Source organism: Rattus norvegicus, chromosome 2 (assembly GCF_021556685.1).
Source record: "Rattus norvegicus strain SHRSP/BbbUtx chromosome 2, alternate assembly SHRSP_T2T, whole genome shotgun sequence".
NCBI classification, from domain to species: Eukaryota; Metazoa; Chordata; class Mammalia; order Rodentia; family Muridae; genus Rattus; species Rattus norvegicus.
Genome location: NC_141535.1, coordinates 193,530,587 through 193,545,223, shown reverse-complemented (window position 1 = coordinate 193,545,223; position 14,637 = coordinate 193,530,587). Strand labels below are relative to the sequence as shown.

Genomic DNA, 14,637 nt, shown 5'->3' with positions numbered 1-14,637 from the left:
TTATTGTTGTTGTTGAAGTTTTATTCTAAATGTAATACATTTGCTTGTTGTCTTATTGGAGCTTTGAGCTTTGTTATTATAAAGCCAGGCTCCAAAGGAGTGTAGAATGGTGCCACTACAGAAAAGAACACAGCAGCTACTCAAAATAATAAAACAGAACAGCCATAGAATCCAGCAACTACAATAGGTATTGAACACTAAGGACTAAAGAGATATCTATATATCCATGAGCCAAAGGTAGAAGTAACCCAAATACCTATTTAGTGTACTAATTTATGTATATGTCTGTGTGCATGTGCAAGTACATGTGTGCAAAATGAACTATTCTTGGCCTTAAAAGGAAATAAAATCTGATACTTGTTATAACACAGGTAAACTCTAAGGGACATTATTATAATAGAAATGGCTGAATCAGAAAAAAAAAATTGGAACTCCCAACATGCCTTAGTGAGTAATGGTGCTTGCTACCAAGCCTGAGTCAATCCTGAAGACCCAGGTGAAGAGAAGCAACTCCCAGAAGTTGTCTATACCTTCATACACAATTGCTATGGCACACATTTCACACCCACAAAAAAATAAGTGTGATAAAAATAATTCCCTTTTGCCACTATGATTAATTTTATATTACATTTATTTTTTATGTATGTGCATGTACATGTGTATATACCAGTATGTGGTCAGGTCTAACAGCAAGCACCTTTAATCCCCTGAGCCATAATCGCCCACTAGGATTACTTTTTTAAATGGATAAGAGGGGAGAGAGTATGTTTCCATTTCTATGAGACCGAAATGGCAAGAGAATACACAGTGAGGATTCCCATGATCTAGGGATGAGAGGAAAAGTGAACTGTGACAGCAAGTTTCAGTTTCACAAGAAAAAAAAAAAATGCTAGAGCACTGTTTCATCAAAGTGTGGCTACACTTATACCATTAAAATGTTTAGATGATAAACTATGTTATAAATATTTCATTACAACTTAAAAATTGATCCCCAATCTTCTAAACAGAATCTATATTTTCTTGGACATTACTTAACCCTATATTTGATTCCTTGAACTTACCATTCACCAAATTGTACAGCCTTCAAAACCCCAACAGCAGCCGTACTCTGCCAGTCAAACCCCTGACCTACATGATCAGCATGAGCTCTTGTCCTATCTTCAAAGAGGACTTCTCGGGGTTCACTTGTCCGAGGTAGGTACTGGAGATTTTTAATTTCATTCATTGATCTATAGTTGATTTGGTTGTAAAACAAAGGAAAGTATAAGGAAATAAACAGCAGTAAGGTAAAAGGGCAAATCTATAATATTAGGCTTAAATGAGTGCAATGACTTTGATCATTAGCATTGAACTTATTATTAAAATGAATAATATGACTTCTATTTCCCTGTAGACTATACAAGTGAAGAATCTGAATGCATAAAATGTCTCTAGACAAGGACAACATAATTCAAGGCTTAAAGCTATGTGCTTCTTTATCTTTAGCTCAGTCAAATACCCCATTTACAACTGTCAAAACATTGTACCAGGACGTCCAAGTTGCTGATTCAGGCAGCAAACTGAGCATACAGCTGATCTCCTTCCACACTAAATGGAACTAATATGGACAGCAGAAGGGAAGATAGGTGAACGGACAGAAATACACATGAAACATTATTCGGCATGGATAGCTATTGATTAAAAAAATGATGGGAGTTTATTATACTCTGCTTTTTATGTGTTCAAACATTTCTAAATTTAACAATCTAATGGTGATACTAAAGGAAATGAATTAGTGAATTAGATAACAAACTTTTGCTGAACAGAGAATGTCAAAGGACTACACTATTCAGTAAGAGTCAACAGGGAAAAAGGCAACAGACCTTGGAGAAGCTCAGGTCAAAGGAGGGCAGAGGCATAGTAATGATGTGGACAAAACTTAACTGAAACTGAGAAAGGGAGGGTAATGGCTGTGGTGGCTGGATGATGGGCTCATATATTTGAATACCTGTTTCTTAGTTGGTGAGACTGATTTGGGAAGGATTAGAAGGGGCTCCCTTGTTGGAGAAGGTGTGTCACAGGAATGTTCAAAAGATCATCCCAGCCAGGGCTGCCTTTCTGTCTGTCTGTCTGTCTGTTTGCCCCCCTACCCCATCTCTCTCTAGCTCTATGCCTCTAACCTTGCAACTCAGGAATGTATACAGATCAAGATGAAATGCATTCCTCTCTCAATTTTCTTCAAAGTCCCTGAGTTTTCATCTGACATCAGACCATTCTCTATGTGATCTGATCTCTATGCTCTAGATAAACCTGGATGAGTCTGTGACGTTACAGTAGGTTCATTCCAACTCTCAAAACATTCCAAACCAGTTCAAAAAGAGGCATAAACGTGCTTAGGAGTCCTCTGGAAATTTTCCTAACTCATAAGAAAAGTTTCTTCTATTAAATATAACCAGGTTCAATATAATGTCTAGAACTTCTAGAACCATCTAATAAACACAAAGCTAATATGAGCACAAAAGCCTAGGCAAAAAGAATGATTAGCAGTGAATGGAAATAATCTGGCTCTTGAGGCTGGTGTTTAGCTACTGAGCATATGGTACCAGAGCTTCCTTCCCAGACTTCTTGAAACATGGGGAAACATTTTTTTTAATCTTGTTAATCACACTTGAGTCAAAATTCTTTATAGCCATAACCATTCTCATAAAATTTCAGCTAGAGGGAGGGAGGGAGGGAGAAAGGGAGGGAGGAATAGAGGGAGGCAGGCAGGGAACCTTCTTTTCACATTGACTTTGCCATCAGAATAGCACAACTCTGGATAACTGGACATCCCATTCAATGCCTCCTTTTGTGCCTACTCACTCTAATATGAAGCCTATCTACTGCTAGGCTGAAATCTCCAATAAGTGTAAAGATGTACTCAAGTATGAATGGGTCGCCAAAGAATAACCAAATTCCTGCAGATCGCATACTGACATCCAAAATTCACAATGATGACATTTAAAAACCCAAAAGTTAGAAGATAAAATGTCATGTGAATGTTTCCAAATAAAACCAAAGAAGGTCTGTACTGTTATTAACTAAAGGCACTTAAAAACTAAAGAGATTGTCAGCAGTTAATAGTAATGCTGCTCTTCCGGAGGACCTGGGTTCAATTTCTAACACACACATGGCAGCTCAGTTCCAGGGGATCTGACACCCTCACATAGATATGAATTCAGGCAAAGCACTAATTCATGTAAAATTTAAAAATTAAATAAATATATATTTAAAAGTTAGATACTGGGGTTGGGGATTTAGCTCAGCGGTACAGCGCTTGCCTAGCGAGCGCAAGGCCCTGGGTTCGGTCCCCAGCTCCGGAAAAAAAAGAAAAAAAAAAGAAAAAAGAAAGGGCCAAGACCCCTGTCCAAGGCAGAAGGAAGGTGGTCATGTTACCCTAACGGAAAAAAAGTTAGATACCCAATATTGAAAGGATATAATAATAATAGTAAGTTGGATAGTGATGGCACACTCCTTTAATCCTAGCAATTGGGAGGCAGAGGCAGGCAGATCTCTTGAGGTCAAGGCCAGCATGGTCTTCAGAGCAAGTTCCAGGACAGACAGTACTACAGAGAAACTCTTGTCTTGAAAACAAAAAAAAAAGAGAAGAAAGAAAACAAACACCAAAAGAAAAGAAATGGCACTTAAATCAAGAGTGCTATTCTTTCGTGAATAGAAGACAATAGTATAGAGGGAGGGAAAAGGGGGTGGGATGGGGCAGGAAACACAACACTTAACAGGGGAAATTAAGCGTGTTAAAACTTCCATACATGAAAACAAACAAGAATCATTAAAAGGGCCTATCCAGTGACAATAGTTAGAAAATGCATCTCCATACTCCAACTAAACTATCAAATTTAATGACAGAAAAAAGAAAAATTTAGAATATACTGACTCAGTAAAATCCTCAATTTCTTAGACTAATTCTTGAAAATGTGTTTGAGTAAATAAGGGAAATAAACCTAGGAAAATAGACACCAGTTGATGGAGTACAGCATTGGATGTTAAGTATTGAGTTTACAGAGCCTTCCATGAGGAGCTGAACACAGATCCCCAAAGGTGCTCAGGACATGAATGGTAAATACACGAAAGCTTAAAAGTTCATCTTACAGCCCAGAGAAGCAGTAGTCACTAGAGGCAGGGAAGGTTAGCAGAAGGGGAAAGAGAGACTGGAAAGTGGAAACTATCAGAATTAGAAAAGAATAATTCTACAGGTAGATTACAAGAGTAAATAAAACATTCTGAAGACTGTTTTATAGTATAGTAAAGCAAGTTACAAAATATACATTTTTCGAAGTTTTCTACATTAAATATAAAATGTTTGAGGTGATGGAAAGGCTAATTACTCTGATTATCACACTGAACCTCATAATTACTATGAGTTTATTAAAAATAAAACCAATTAATATATTATAGAAACTCTAGAAAAATGTGATGATGGGGAAGAAAGATGGCTCTGGAGGTAAGAGTGCTTGCTATGTAAGCATGAAGACAAGAGTTCTAATCTCAGCATCCATATAAACAGTCATGCATGGCCACACTTATACATTTAACCCAGTGAGTGCTATGAGGGTGAAGAAAGGAGGATCACTGGAGCTTACTAGCCACTAGCAACTTTGTTCACTGAGACCATGCCTCAAAGGAATAAGGTGGAGAGAAAGCGGCATTAAACATCCTTCTGTCGCCAATGCTCATGCACATATGCATGCACCCACAAATATATGTACAAATACCATACATGTACAACACACATATAAAGAGAAAAAAAGAAAAGAAAATACATGCTGAACAAGTATTCTATCAACTGAGTCATATCCCCAAATCTCATGTAGTTTTTAACCAAGGGTTTTCATGGGTCATCTTAAGTACCTAAAACTATTTTCTGCTTAGGTAGCATTCTCCTGTGAGCTTTAAGTTAAAGTTAACTGTTTCTTTTTTAATTATTTATTTTGAAACAAGATCTCAACATATAGCCCCCATAGATGGAAGATCAGGGTGGCCTCAAATCCAGAGATCCACCTTCCTCAGCCTCTGGAGTTGTTAGGTAAAAGGTGTATAACACCATGCTCAGCTTACTTTTGAATTGCTATTCCTATTTTGAGTCTCATTTAACAGCATTTTCCAAAATGAAATCTATGTTTGTTTTAGGTGTATGACAGAGAAAGGAGCACATGATTTATCACAGCTTTATGCAATAGCAAAATAGTACATGCTTCACTCAGCAAACCATGTTTTCCTGTGTGTCATAATGACATATAAATAAAACAGTCCCCAGTCTCAAGGAGGTCAAGAAACAAAAATAGTTATAAAAAAAAAAAATCATCAAGGAACCATGTTGTAAGGCCAGAGATAGAACCAATTAACTTGTTCTATGCTCCACAAATATGATTCAAGGTACATCTGGAAGCTTTACTAAAAACCTCCTAGGCAGAGAGGAAGGTGGGAAACAGGGTATTCCAAATAAAAAGAACAGTGCAAGAGCAAAAGGCAATGGAAGACAATAGTTTGGAAACTGAATTTTGTAGCTAGGAGAGACTGAAAGGTGACTCCGTTTTATTATAAAAGTTGTGTATAGACCACACTAAGAAGAATTTGATAGTTCATCCTACAGGTAGTTAGAAGATACAAGTTTTATGAAAAATCAATTTTTCAGGATACTACTCACTATGTAATAGGTTATCTGAACTAAGAAACTGAAAACTTAAATTTTACCTAAAGGAACATTTCAAAAATCTAGACAAGTTTTAAAATCATGTTCAGAGATCAATCATTTTTATAAACCATCTACTATGAGTGGTTTTGCTTGTTTGAGCAAAATTAATGTTTACCGTCGTCTTTTGAAGGGTGACTTTGGCATATCTGCTGTAGGGATCATCTGCTCTCCTGGCCTCACCCACATTATAGGCCCATCATCACTCTGAGACCTACATTGTAGTTGGAGGCTGGAAAGTGTACCCCAGGGCAAAGTCATCTAGAAACCAAAGAAATTAAGTTACATTTAAAAGATTTTAGACTGTTTACATATTATCTCTCATCCAAATAAAACTACTAAAAGCCATTTCACATGTGTCTGTGAAGAAATAAAAGCCATACTGCACAGTAACATATAAAAAATAACTGAAGTAGTATTCAATAACAATATTTTCTAAACATTTCTACAGAAACTACTGTATAAAACTTAATTTTAGTATAAGCAAGACTAACTGAATATTCTAAGTAGTTACTGAAATAATGACAAACTGAAATACTACTAAAAGTGTCAACTGAAAAAAGGTTAATATAATAGTCTAAAGAAACACTCACTTTCAGAAATGGTGATTCTTCTAACATATCTAGGAACTCTGGGAAATAATCACCAACTTCTTCATCTACTGCTCCAACAAGACTTATCTGTCGCATAGGACCTGCTCGGTAGGTACCACAGCAATATGTCCTGTTGACCTGAGATACAATGAAAGAGAGGGGAAAGGGTTGAAGTTCACTATAAAGAAGGAGAACCGAGAATTGTTTCTAGTATTAGTATTTCATCTACATACTAAGGATTCAATGGTCAGTTCTTTGGACAAAGTTAACCAGTCACCCAAACATTGTAATGTCAGCCACAAACAAATATTTCAATGTATAAGTCAGCCCACTAGATCAATACTTCAAAGGAAGGCATTAAGACAGATTTCTCTAATAATTATTTATTTTTGAAAATACTTTATTTCTAAAAGACAGGATAAATAGTAAAAGTGGCAGGGCAAAGGGAGAAAACTGCCATAGCCATAGTGATCCTTCGTGAGATACATATATGATTTTATATATATATGTATGTATATATATATTCCTTATCTTAATCTTCACTTTAAGACAGATACCAAGCTATCGCACTACTCTTAAATTTACCTCATTCAAATATTACAATATTAATAGCACCCAACTGACAACTCAAAAAATATAGGTATCTAGGCTAATTGATGTGATGTGAATAAAAATAAAGTACCTCTTCCTGTTTGAAAAGGGAAAGAAAGAAAACCTAAAGGGAAGATGGAGGAAAGAAAGACAAAGGGAGCATAAGTCTAACGAAGTTTATTTTCATCCACAGAGAAAAAGTCTTGCCTTATCAGGACCTTCACATCTTATAAGGTTCACACTTTTGTAAGTACTAATACTGTCTTCAAATAAACAGCCAAAAATTAATATTGTTAGAATTTTACTGAGTGGCATAACCATTATCAAGTAAATAAACAGGCTATAAAATTCAAGTACTAGATTTTGAGGCTGTCATGTTTAGTCTCTTTGGAAAACAATAATTAAGAACACCCACTTTCATCCCTTTACTTACACTGAAGAAGGCCCCTGGCTTTCCTTTACCTATGCTTATTTCTGAGTCTCAGCCCCCTCTTGTTTTCAGTTTCTTCCAGATCTAGCTTAGACAGACCTCATGGTTTACCCCTCATTGGTATTCTATCCTACCTTGCACCAGCTGCCTACAAGCCCCAAGCACAAAACATTCAAACCATCAGTTTACCTCGGAACATTCCCAATCAAAAGCCAACAAACTCCTCATCCCTTAAGCTTAACTGTAATTGAGAATCCTACCAACTTGCTACCAGATGTACCCAGACATGCAAACGTTTTCCACATAGGAAACTACTTCAATAATATCTCTCTCTAGTTCCTGTGTTTATCAATTCACCTCACTTTTTATTGACTTTTCATATCACTGCAACACCAAAACAAATCAGTAATGGCCTCCTACAGACAAATCAGAAATGTTTTCTAGTAATCTGTTGTCTTAGCTTCCTTCCAGACACTTTCCTCTAGATGCAGATTGGCCTGTTTTTCATTCAACATATTATCTATGGATGTTTTCAATTATAATGCGAATTTATTACACATACCCTGCTACATTCTGTATCTAATTCTCTAAATGAAAATGGTTCCTCGGAGTCAGATCTGTAAGTAAAACTCCTCTCAGTCAGGCTGCAGACACTCAAACGCAGTGCTTACTACACCAAGCACATTCTCTTCTAATCTTTCTTTCTACTCCTAAACTTTATTGTTGTGATACTTTTGTATTTGTTTCACAAGGCAATGCTAATCATTTTCTCAATTCCCTTGTTAGGAATTTATAAGCATTTTCCTCATCCTTTAAATAACAAATATTATCCCTCTAAGTAGTGTCTTAATGCAAGAAATAATCATTTCTTCTCTGATTGTAAAAGAAAACCCTCAAAATCACTGTCCTTGCATGAGGGTTCCCCATGGACCATCTTACATAGTGCCTAAGGATCTCCTAAGGAAAAATACTTTACCATTCAATTTCCCTTTTCTAAATAGTTCAAGTAGTTCCATTAAGCTTAAAATCATCATGGCTAATCAAGCTCCTTCTGATCTATTATTCCAAAAGAACTATATGATTTGCCACATTTTAACATACACACACTTCAATCTTTGTTGGCTTCCAATTTTCACATGCTGTTATTGTTGAGCATTATAATTTCAATTTAACCAATCTAGGTAACTAAATAGGTCAAAGGGAAAACAGATCTAAACAGGTTTCCATATAAAGAAACCAAGTCTATGGAAATCACAGGTCATACGCAAGTTGGATTTGAAGTTATAACTAGATTAAAATAATAGTAACAGTAAGGGTTTGGGAATATAGCTCAGAGCAAGAGCACTTGACTGGCATAAATGAGATCCTAGGTTCAATCCCAGGATTTAACAACAAAAAATTAAAGACATTCCAACCTCCTTGCCCAGACAGATTCTACATATCCTCCATCAGGGTCTATCCAGTGAGTCTGCCTGGTCTTCCCCTCAGTCAACCCTCAGCAAACCCCACCTGGTTGTATATCCAGTACTCCAGCCTTGTCTGGCCACCCATACTGGGGCCTCAGCCTCCAGGTTCTGATCAAGACATTATCTCACTCACACAATCCCCCAGGCCCTTCATAAGATCTATTCAAACCTGTCTGCCCAGCCAGAGCCTGCTGCACATCTTGCACCAGGGTCTTGCCAGGGAAATCCGCCTGATCCTCCCCTCTATACACTTTTCCCAAACCCCAGATTTATCCCCAAATCCAGACTTGGACCAGGACACACATCCTGGATGCACCCCAAACACCTTTGTGCACCTGACTTCAACTCGCCTAAGCCATACCCAACTTTTAGGACCAACCTAACCTACATATCCTGTTTTGCTCCAAGCTGCTCTGTTCCTATCACAGAACAAAAGAGGTCCACATACCCAGACCTCACAGCAAAAATACAAACAATATGAAAGATCAAGGCAATATTCCTTCCCTCCCACCAAAATCCACCTGTCCTGTAGAAATGTTTACCAGTGAAAATTTCTTTAATGAACACCAGGACACAGAATTTAAAAGACCAATTTTAAACTTCAAAAAATTCAAGGATTTAAAGACAACAAAAAGACAATTCAATAAACTTAAAAAGAAAATAAATGTCTAAGTGATACACAAAAAACACAATATTGTGCTCAAAGCACGAGCTGGAACAATGAGCCAAGAGAATGAAATTAAAGGGAGACAAACAGAAAAGGAAAATAATCTATCCCTATTTGCTAATGATAGAATAAGAGGCATAAGAGATCCTAAAATTTCTACCAGAAAACTTCTAGAAATAATTGATCATTTCAGCAATGTGGCAGGATACATAATCAACCTTCAAAAATGAATAGTTCTAGATCAAAAACTCAGGTGACAACAGATGCTGGCGAGGATGTGGAGAAAGAGGAACACTCCTCCATTGTTGGTGGGATTGCAAACTGGCACAACCACTCTGGAAATCAGTCTGGAGTTTCCTCAAAAAAACTAGACATTGCACTACCTGAGGACCCAGCTATACCTCTCCTGGGCATATACCCAAATGATGCTCCAACATGTAACAAAGACATATGCTCCACTATGTTCATAGCAGCCTTATTTATAATAGCCAGAAGCTGGAAAGAACCCAGATGCCCTTCAACAGAGGAATAGATACAGAAAATGTGGTACATCTACACAATGGAATACTACTCAACTATCAAAAACAATGACTTCATGAAATTCATAGGCAAATGGATGGAACTAGAAAATATCATCCTGAGTGAGGTAACCCAATCACAGAAAATCACACATGATATGCACTCACTGAGAAGTGGATATTAGCCCAAAAGCTCGAATTACCCAAGATACAATCCACAGAGCACATGAAGCTCAAGAAGGACGACCAAAGTGCATACATATGCTTCAGTCCTTCTTAAAAGGGGGAACAAAAATATTCACAGGAGGAGATATGGAGGCAAAGTTTAAAGTAAAGGAATGGCCATTCAGAGCCTGCCCCACATGAGTATACAGCACATATATATAGGATAGATAGATAGATAGATTGGAGATTATATATATATATATCCACCAAAACTAGGTAAGATTGATGAAGCTAAGAAGTGCATGCTGACAGGGGCCGGACATAGCTGTCTCCTGAGAGGCACAACCAAAGCATGTCAAATACAGAAGCAAATGCTAGCAGCAAACCATTGAACTGAGAACGGGACCCCCATTGGAGGAATTAGAGAAAGGACTGAAAGAGCTGAAGGGGCTTGCAACACCATAAGAACAACAATGCCAACCAACCAGGGCTCCCAGGGACTAAACTACTACTCAAAGACTATATATGGACTAACCCATGGCTCCAGCTACATATGTAGCAGAGGATGGCCTTGTTGGGCACCAATGGAAGAAGCCCTAGGTCTTACCAAGGCTGGACCCCCCAACCCCCAGTGTAGGGGAATGTCAGGGGATGGGGGGGTTCGGGAAAAAGGGGTGGTTGGGGGGAGGAACACCCTTATAGAAGAAGGGGAGAGGGATAGGATAGGGGGCTTATGTCTGGGAAACCGGGAAAGGGAATAACATTTGAAATGTAAATAAAAAAATATCCAATGGGAAAAAAAAGGAAAATTATTAATGACTTACATGAGATCTAACCACCTAATTTTGTGAAAAATCCATTCCCTGAGAAACCTTAAAGCATATTCCTTATATAACAATAAATATGTTATTTTTAAATTATAAAAAATTAATATACACCAACAACAAACATACAGAGAAAAAGATCATGGACACATTGCCATTTATAACAGCCTCAAGAAGATGAAAGTGCCGAGGAATAAACCTAACGAGGAAGTACAGGACCTGTACAAGACAAACTTCAAACCTGTACAGGTAAAGTAGAGAAAGATACTCCATGCTCATGGGTTGGTAAAATTAATACTGTGAAAAATGAACATCCTATTAAAAGCCATTTACAGATTCAATTCAATCCCATCAAAATCCCCATCTCATTCTTCATAAAACTTAAACTCCTAAAATTAAATGGAACCACAAAGGACTCTAGATAGCCAAAACAATCAAAAGAACAATGCTGAGGGGCTTACTATTCCAAGACCTCAAGACCTATTACAAAGCTATAGTAATAAAAACAACATGGTATGGTCACAAAAACAGATATGTAGACAAATAGAGCAAAACCAAAGACCCAAACACGAGTACATATATCTATATATTACCTGATATTCAACAACACTGCCAAAAACTTATATTGGAGAAAATACAGCATCTTCAATAAATGGTGCTGGGAAAATTAGATGTCCACATGTTTCCAATTAAGTTAGATCTATATCTATAAACTTGCACAAATATGACGCCTGATATACTAACACTACAACAAGAAAATGTAGACAGCACCCTACAGGATATGGGTATAAGGAAGAACACATGATTTGCCTGGAAACTGAGACCAACAATTGACAAATAGGACCTCTTCAAACTAAAAAGCTTCTGCATAGCTAAAGAAACAATCAAATGAAGAGGAACCTTACAGAATGGAAAAGCATGTTGCCAGCTGAACTAAAAAAATAAAACAGAATTTAAAAAAAAAAGACCCATTTAAAAAGTGGCCTTGGGATCTCTAAACAGAGTTCTTAAAAGAAAAAAAAAAGGCTTTAAAAAAAAACAACTCAAAAAATGTTCATTGTTCCTAACAGTTAAGAAAATGCAAATCAAAACAACTTTTAGACTTCTTCTTACCCAAGTCAGCATGGCAAACATCAGCACAACAACCAGCAATAAATGCTGGAGAGAATGTAAGGAAGAGGGAACCCTCATTCATTGTTGGTGGTACTGTAAACTGGCAGCCACTCTGGAAACCAGTTTGGAGACTGCAAAAACTAAAATTGAATGTATCATATGACCTAGCTGTAACACTCCTTATTATATACCTAAAGGACTAGACACCTTACACCACAGATACTTGCTCAGACACACTCATTGTCACTCTGTTCACAACAGCTAGGAAAGGAAACGACTTAAACATTCCTCCATTGATGGATGGATAATACAAATGTGGTACATACTATGAACCACATAGTATGGAATACTCTTCTATGGAATACTCTTCTCCTGTAAAGAAAAGTGCAATACGAAGTCATGAAACTTGTGGGTAAATGGATAGAACTAGAAAAGGCACAGTGAATGAGGTAACCCAGACATCGTCTGTGGTTCTTAGCTTCAAATGTTCAGATATGTGTACTATTATAGTCTGATTAAGAATGGCCCCTATAGGTTCATATACTTATATGCTCAGCCATGAGAAAGTGGCCTTACTTGGGAGGGACTAGGAGAAATGGCCTTGTTGGAGAAAGTGTGTCACTGGGGGTAGGCTTTGAGTTTTCAAAAGCTCATTTTAAGCCCAGAGGATCCTGCTCCCTGAGGATCAAGACTAAGAACTCTGAACAACTTCTCCAGCACCATGAATGCCTGCATGCTTCCCTGCTCCCCACTATGGTAAGAATAAACTTCTGAAACTATAAGCAAGCCATGCTTTCTTTTATAAGAGTTGCCATGGCTACGGTCTCTTCACAGCAATGGAACACAGACTAAGACACATATATAACCTCAAATAACTACAGAAGCCAGAAAAATAAAACTTAGATTGGGAAAAAGACAACAGAGTACTGCATAATAGGGTAAAAGTGATTTGAAGGGGGAAATGGGGAAAGGAGTGCTTTAATTAGGGACAGGAAGAAAGATAAATACAGATTGGGAGAGAAGGGTAAAATAGCAGTAAGGATGTCTGGAAAACTCATAAGTCATCATTATCTGCCTAAAATTACATAAAATATGTGTGCTAATATATATTATATATAATATAGTACATTATATATATATATATATTAATATAATTACTTATATATGTTTACATATATAATTTAAATTAAAATTTCCATCTGGGCTGACAATGCTGCTTCCAAGAGCCATAAACTGTGCAACAAAACCTCAAAGATCAGGCAAGACCCCTTCTGAATTGCTGGTCAGAGCTGTCTAAGATTCCTAAAACATTATAGGCTATTGTTGTTGCCCGTAGTTGCCTCCCAGAAGTAGAGGATAATTCTTATGGCTGGACAGCATGCACTCTAGGCATAGATCCTAGAGAATCAGAGATACACCTTACCTGAAAGCCTCCTGCATGTTACTAGAAGGCTCCATGGAAGATTCCAAAGGAGGGCAGCAACCAACAGTCCTACCCAGTTATGACCTATGAACTACAATAACCAGTATGGCACAATATCCGTAAGGGTGCAATAGTGGCACACATCTTGTCAGCAGCCATCAACTGTGGGCTTAGACTTCTTAAAACTTATTTTTAATAAGGGTTTTTAAATGTTTTCACACCCCTTTTAGCCCACTGTGCAAAGATAGGAGAGAAAACACAGTAAATAGGACAAGGGGATGTGGACCTATTTAGAAGTACAGTAGTTCCTTGGGGTGATTTCAATCTCCATTTGTCAGGATACCAGTAGTTCAGTTCAGTAGTGTAAGAATAACAAACACAAATCAGCAGCAATGGCATGATCCAGCAGAAACAGCCAGGCCTCCACTGAATGGGATGAGTCATTGGGAGTGACCAGGACCAGCCAGACCACCAGAAGTTCTCTGTTATGGCTCTCTCAATGAAGTGAAGATCAACAAAGTGCTAAAAAGCTAGCTATACAAGTGCTCCATCATTGTCCATTGGGTCCTATTTATACTTTCTCCAAACATTACACGTCCTCCCATAAATCTTGCCTCAGCAAAATACCTGTGAGTCAGCCTCACCACATTGAGTCTGTATCAACTTACATATCCAGAAACATCTACTACAATCAACTCTCTAGTTGAAATTAAGGTCTGTTCAAAAAGAGTAAAGTCATGCCTCATACTAGACACCTAGACAACTTTATGGGGCTAATGAAAGCATGGATCATGGAGAACCTACAATAACCACTTTACTAAACCAGCATAAACCCTAAATGCATTCTAAATATCTTTATTCTCATTCTTACAGATAAGAATAAGTCTTGTTCCTCAATAAATGTCTCCTTGCAACAGATGGAGAACATGATAGAAAACCATAACCAATTAAAATGCAGAGAACAAGTGACAATGTGGTACTTAGCTCCAACCTATACATCAACAACACAGTTCCTGCACTTAAGGCTCGGGGATCATAGCACAAGCAGGGAAGGAAAGAATGGGAAGTCTGCTGTGATAATGTGCCTCCTAGAAATGTCAGACAAGCCACACCTATGAA

General features: G+C 37.5%; 1 protein-coding gene across 3 annotated transcripts in view; it reads right to left on the bottom strand.

Annotated features, from left to right (window-relative positions):
- The window catches only part of Rsbn1 (round spermatid basic protein 1), a 53,953-nt gene that overhangs the window by 5,730 nt on the left and 33,586 nt on the right, over positions 1-14,637 (bottom strand). For all 3 annotated transcript variants that reach the window (NM_001191710.1, NM_001439507.1, XM_087624585.1), the window contains 3 exon segments: positions 1,062-1,229; positions 5,847-5,989; positions 6,322-6,459. In NM_001191710.1, coding sequence (NP_001178639.1) covers positions 1,062-1,229; positions 5,847-5,989; positions 6,322-6,459 — 449 coding nt within the window.